The following is a 6994-nucleotide window of genomic DNA, read 5'->3' as shown; positions in this document are numbered from 1 at the left end:
AATTTTTAATTAATAAAAAAAATGTGATTGATTGTGTGTAAGTACATGTGTTATGGTTGTGTCATCTAAGTATTGCATTGTGAATATGATATTTGTTATGCTATAATAAATGATTAATAATTCCTTAAAAAAAAAAAACAAACAAAATGGGGACCAAAATGATGATGAAACGGTGCTCATAAAATAATTGAGCTCACACACTGATCACAAGACAAACTTCAATCCATGCATAATTTTGTCATCAAGGAAAGACTGATAAGCGACAATAAGGCGCAGACAAATTCCACCGAACACTCTTTAAAAAGAAAAGTAACATTGGTGTAAGAATTTAACGAGGGGTGATATTTGGCGCTATAAATACGCAATAAGATATCTCTCCTTTTGCAGTATCAGAATTGAATTCAGAAAAAGATGGCAACCATTAATTTCCAAAAGTCATTCTCTCTTGTCATACTATTTTCTTTAAGTTTCTTCCTTTTGTTAGTGAATAATGTTAACTCAACCGAATCCACTTCCTTTTCCTTCACCAATTTCAACCAAAACCAAGAAAACCTCATCCTACAAGAGGATGCACTTGTTAACTCAAAAGGGAGATTAGAACTCACAAAAGTTGAACATGGAAACCCAGTCTCAGACTCTCTTGGTCGTGTCCTATATGCTTCACCTATTCACATTCACGACAACACCACACTTGCAAGTTTTACCACTTCCTTTTCGTTTGTCCTCAAAGCACCAAACACCTTCAAAGTTGCAGATGGTCTCGCATTTTTCCTTGCCCCACCGGATACTCAGCCACAAAAACCTGGTGGATACCTAGGACTTTTCAATGACAGAGGAGCCGATAAATCTAACCAAATTGTTGCTGTTGAATTCGACACCTTTTACAACCAGGATTGGGATCCGGAAGATACACATATTGGTATTGATGTAAACTCTATCGAATCAGTTAAAACTACCCCTTTTGATTTGGTTTATGGAGAAAAAGCCAATGCTGTTATAACCTATCAGGCTTCCACAAAAGCTTTGACTGCTTCTTTGGTTTTCCCTTTGAGTCAAACAAGTTATATTGTTTCTGCTCGTGTTGATTTGAGGGACATTCTTCCGGAGTATGTCAGGGTTGGTTTCTCGGCTACCACCGGTCTTTCTGAAGGCGTTGTTGAGACTCATGATATTATTTCTTGGTCGTTTCAGTCCATTTTGGACGACAACGACAATGTGCTTCGTGGTTCTTTGTAAAAAAAATAAGACCTGCAACAATGGTTAAAATGGTTTATGGTTCCGTGTAATCTCAAGAAAAAATAAGACCTGCAACAATGGTTAAAATGCTTTATTTACTGTTAAAACTATCACTGCAAAATCCATCTTGTAATAAGAGTGATGTTGATTGAATGCTGTTGTGTTTGAATTTTATATTTATATATATTTGTTTCACTTCACTTTCCTTTTTAAGGAAGTTGATTTTAACCGGGTAAATAATCTATATTTAAATCAGGTTATCCAAAAACCTATTAAATATATCAAACTTGTTCATATTGTGAGCATGTTGGATACTCTGAATACAAAATTAAATTTAATGCCAAGCTCGTGTACTGCACTGTTTTCTGTTTTCTCTCTCTGTCTCTCAAAATATGGCTCCCTTCAAATCATGGCTTCTTAATTTTAAATACAATGTAAGTTGATTTTTCTTGTTAATGGATCATACGTGATTTATCAAACTAATAGAAATCAAAATCTGTCTCTTTCTTTATAAATATGTCTCTAACTCATTTTCAGAATCTATAAGTTGCCAAAACTAGCATTTTGTATTTTATGTTACATGTCATAAAGTTTTTGCAATTTATAAACACTAAAAAGTGGGTAAAAGAACTAAAAATAAAATTGAAAATAATTATAATTAATTCATATATCACAAGATCAACTTATGGTAATGTCAAAAAGTTATTTTATTCTATTTTATATTTTATAATTTATAGCTATAAAAATTGAAGAGTGGTTTATTTAGATAGAGACAAATTTAGAAAGATCTTTTTTTTTACTTTCTGCTTTCATATTCCAACAAAATAACTTTGCATTCATAACATGATATATCATTGCATCATATTAAAGGGTAAAATTTAGATTTGTTTGTATTTAATTATCTTCTGTCATTGATATGACGAACATCAAAGTCATTCATGCTATTTAGTTAAAGATAATTAACTAAATAAACATGAAGATCAAAGTCATTTATAGATATAATTATCAGCTGTCACATCTAGGGGTGTGCAAAAAATAACCGATTTCCATAAACTGATTTAGAAAATCTGGTGGACCAATTTTAAAAGCCCAAACCATTTTGCATAAAAACTGACCCAAAACCATTTCATTAAACCAAATTAAAACCGATACTATGAAAAACCAATTCTTAAATGGTTAACCTAATTTTCTCTCACTTGCTTTAGTTTTTTTTTCATTCAGTGCTTCTTCATTTTTCTTATTTTTCTTCTTCACACACTATCAGTGCTCCATTACCGTTTTGATTTTTTAAGAGAATATTTTGTCATTTTGCTTAAGATCAAATTGATCTTCTATCATCCTATTTTGCACTTTTCTCCTATTACCATGAGATCTGGTATGTTCATTCTTCACAGCAAAATTTGAGTTTTGTTTTTCTTGTTGGTAAGCTCACCTATATTATTAACCAGAAAATCCATTATTCTAGGAAGCTATGTTACAACATTTAATTTACTCATGGAAGACTTTAGCAATTAAGTTAATCTCACTTTCTTTTCATTGAAATCAGTACTGGTTTATTTGTAAAAAAAAAATAAAAAAACTAGTTTTGGGAGAACCGGTTTAAAACCGGTTTTTTTGTTAAAACTAGTTATTATGAAAAACCGGTTTAGAACCGAACCAATTCATATGTAAACCGATTTTTAAAAAATTAACTGGTTTTAATAAAATAGTTTTAAGATCCAAACCAAACCATATATATGATTCAATTTGATTTGGTTATTGATCCATGCACACCCCTAGTCACGCCTCAATTTAGAGAATTTTTTTTAAGCTATGGTTTTCGTTTTATGGAATATATATATATATATATATATATATATATATATATATATATATATATATATATATATATATATATATATAGACACACACACACATGGAACATGTCATATGAGAATGTCATTTTTATGTGATAACATGGAAATGAATCTGAACCATTAAATTTTAAATTAAATGATGAGGATTGTGTGTCATTTTTCTCTCTCTCCTCCATCGTTTATTTTAAGAAGTACATAATGCGTTGTACCTCTAAGCTAGTGGGAGTGACCGGAGGTCTTAGTATTTTCTGGTGGTTTAATGTTTGTCCGCGGTGGCGAGATGTCTTGTTTGGTGGTATTTTTGGTTATGGAGAGAGAAGCTCACGTGGGGTGAGAAGCTCTTCGTTTATGTGTTACAATCTGTCTAAATATGTTACAATCTGTCTTCTCACACACTAGAAGTGACGTATTTATAAAGGATATTGAGTCTAAGGCGTCCTTAGGAAAACGTGGACTAACTTGTTGACCCTGACTTCGCTCTGACTGAGAAATGTTTTTTCTCACGTTTCCCACGAGCGAGCGAGTAGGGAGCACTTAGGGTGAAAAAGTCCCTAATGGCAGGCGGCAGATAAGCGTCGCCTTCTGCAATTCTCCCGACTTTACTAGGCCATTTGTGAATATAACACCATAGAGTTTATGAGTTAAAACATGTTTTAGTCGATTAATCTTCCTAAAAAATGATAACCTTAATCCCGAAAGGAAACTTTAAAACTCCTATATACTTTAATCGATAAATAGTTTGTTAATCGATTATAAAGCATTCTCTTTGTCTTAATCGATTTGACCAAGGTCTTAATTGATTAGGCACGTGTTTAGCTTTCCAAATTGATTAGAAACATTTATGAATCAATTTTGTACTTACATGGATTGGCTTTAAGAAGATTTATAAAAATGGAAGAGGTTTGAAAGACTTTATGTGTGTGTGTGTGAGAGATTGCCTAAGTACCTCAAGACTTACTCTTGTCCTTTTTACAATAAAATCACTCTAGAGTGTTAAGCGTCGGGTCAAATGATTTATATTGGCGACCGAGAAAACTAAAGTTGTGTGCCACTTAGTGTGTTGGAACCTAGTCATCCCCTTTTTAGAGTCCAAAGATCATCTTTGCTTAGATTTTTATTCCTCTCTTGTCTCTTGAGATTTTTGCTATAAATCGGGGTATCCTTTGCGCGCAACTGCATGGACTAATCCTTTAAACTGTGTAGGATCATATAGGTGACCAAATTCTCCCTCAAGAGATTTATTATTGTTGCATGCTCAAGACATAGATCGAACTTAGGACCTCTAGTTAAGTTGAAAGAGACTCCGTCATCCTAAAATTTGATGATGTTATTATGCAATATATTTTTTTAATTGAATTAATTGTAATTAAAATGTTTTAATGTCAAGTTGTTGAAGTTGTGAGTAAATCACTTGTTTTAAAACCATTTTACAAATTCTGGCATTTTAAATCGTCGATTTGAATTTACTTTTAAAAGTAAAAACTATTCTCTAATATTAAATTTAAAAAATGATTGTGAATGTTTTAATTCAAATTATTAAAAAGGTACACTCTCGTTGCAAAAATCAAAGTCATCGCATCACTTCTTATGTTTCTATATATATATATATATATATATATATATATATATATATATATATATATATATATATATATATATATATATATATATATATATATATATATATATATGCAATTAACACATTGGTATGAGTCAAAACAAAAACACATTGGAATGCAATGCAAACATCTTAGCTGAAAAACATATCCGAGGTTATTATTATTATTATTGTTTACCAAAAATCAATAACTGTTCTGAACAAGAAACTAGAAGATATCAACATATTCTCAATATAATATTTTGTGTTTTGATTTACAGCAATAATTTAACTATAAATAAACATAATTGTAATTAAAACATCAAAAACAAATATGGTTTGAGGGTTGTCTCTCCCAGATACAACTTCATACATAACCCAATTAAAAACTATTGTCCATACATAACCAAATTTTGTTTTTTAAATTTATTGAATAATTGATGTATTTAATCTATATATAAATCAGATACATCAATTATTTAATAAATCTAAAAATTAAAATTTATTTATAATTTATTATGGAAGGAGCTTCCGTCATGAGATTTTGAGGTCGATGTAATCTCAGATTGTGCACAAAACTGTTCGCAAGCTGGACCGCATATCTTGATCGTGGCGCCATGCTCTTTCAAGCACACAGGCATACATTGTTTGGCACAATCAGTGAGAGTTTCTGCTTCTTTAACATAGGCCATAGTTATCACCAAGCAAATCAGCAGGGTGGATATTGTTTTCTTTGATGCCACCATTGTTGAAATTTTTCTTTCTAGCATGTATGAGATCAATAACTGATTCGCTCAATTTATATACTGAAAATCTTGCAAGCAGCTTTTTCCGGAGGAAAATATATTCTTGTTGTTTGCATGTGGTGAGGAGAAAAGCACGGTGATAATATGCTAAATTTTTGTATTAGCCTTTACTCATGTGGTGTAATTTTAGGTGGCTAACAAATTTAGTAGGGTACATTATTCTGGGATTTAATAATGTTCTGTAAGATATTGCTTTAAATAGAGATAGCCTAATATAGTAGTAAATCAAATCCCATTAAATCGCTTTGTTTGTTATTTTGGGAAGAAGAGAATACCTTATTTGTTACAATTGTGCAAGAATAACTAAGGGCCTCTTTGAAAGGCTTTTCAAAAACTCTATTTTAGTTTTTGAAAATTTAAAAACTAAAAACTTATTTGAATATAATATTTTACAAATGTGTTTTTAAAAACTCTTCACAATTTTTCAGTTTTTAAAAGCAAAAAACTGAAATGGCTAAATTGTGTTTTGATTTTTACTTTTCAGTTTTTAAAAACTAAAAACAAAAACTATTTCAAACAGACCCTTCCATGGTTGTTGACATATCTAAAAAGACCAAATCGTTCAAAGATTTCAAAATATCAAAAATGTGATTTTATGTCATTTTATATTTATATGTTAGTTGAACCGTTATTTTATTAAACAGTTCAATTAAGTTATCGATTATCAATCTCAATCATCAACAATAAACTATAAACAACTATAAACTATATGTCATCTGTCATAAATTATAAGTTATCAACTAGTTTATCAGTAACAGTTATTGCAAACTCACTTTGATTCAAAAGCTAATTAATTATTTTGGTTTATATTCGTTACCAAATTATTTTATAAATCGAATACCATAATTAATATGAAAGATAATGTTGAAAAAAACTTGCAATTTGAATATTCACTACACATTCTTCTTATTTAAACATCTTACCAACAATAAAATAATCTCACAATATGTTCTACTAGATGTGCATAAACTGACATGTTAACACTATTCCAAAAAATAACTTTATCTTGATCCAAATGAAAAAAATTTCTAATTACTATCACGAAAGGCTACAAAAGTAATAAAAAATTATCAGTTTCAAAAGATTAAAAAATAAATTTTCCCTTTACTATCATGAAAGGTTACAAAATTTCCATTTACTATTTTCTGACCTTTTTCTAAGTGTTTTAAAGAGACTAAAAATACCAAAATTATATACTTCAGATATATTTAATAATAATATTAATTGTATGATGAGTTTTTACCACTTCATAAAAGTTAAACACTATTTAATTATTTATAGAAGAGCATGGACTTTATACACTTTATAAAGAGACCAAATCTTATTCTATTTCTTACACTCAAATAGAAAATAATATGGCAGAAATTATAAAGATTGTATATGCTATTCTATTTCTTTCCATAGTTCTTGCTGCAGCAACAATGGATGATGGTGTGCCACTTTTCATTTTTTTTTTCAAAATTCTTTCTTTCCTTTCCAATTTTAATTTATCATGTTTC

At 29.9% G+C, this 6994-nt stretch overlaps 1 protein-coding gene across 1 annotated transcript; it reads left to right on the top strand.

Annotated features, from left to right (window-relative positions):
• The first annotated feature begins 374 nt into the window (after positions 1-374).
• Positions 375-1389, top strand: LOC131600040 (lectin B4-like). Its single transcript, XM_058872273.1, has one exon. It carries the CDS (start codon positions 412-414, stop codon positions 1234-1236), a length of 825 nt encoding a protein of 274 aa, XP_058728256.1. The 5' UTR covers positions 375-411; the 3' UTR covers positions 1237-1389.
• The last annotated feature ends 5605 nt before the right edge of the window (positions 1390-6994 follow it).

This window comes from Vicia villosa, linkage group LG4 (genome assembly GCF_029867415.1).
Source record: "Vicia villosa cultivar HV-30 ecotype Madison, WI linkage group LG4, Vvil1.0, whole genome shotgun sequence".
Lineage (NCBI taxonomy): Eukaryota > Viridiplantae > Streptophyta > Magnoliopsida > Fabales > Fabaceae > Vicia > Vicia villosa.
The sequence above is the reverse complement of the archived record's forward strand: the minus strand, read 5'-3'. Positions and strand labels throughout refer to the sequence as shown.

Bases quoted from the DNA above. Each gene is read 5' to 3' on its own strand.
- LOC131600040 (XM_058872273.1), top strand. From the start codon at position 412: ATGGCAACCATTAATTTCCAAAAGTCATTCTCTCTTGTCATACTATTT.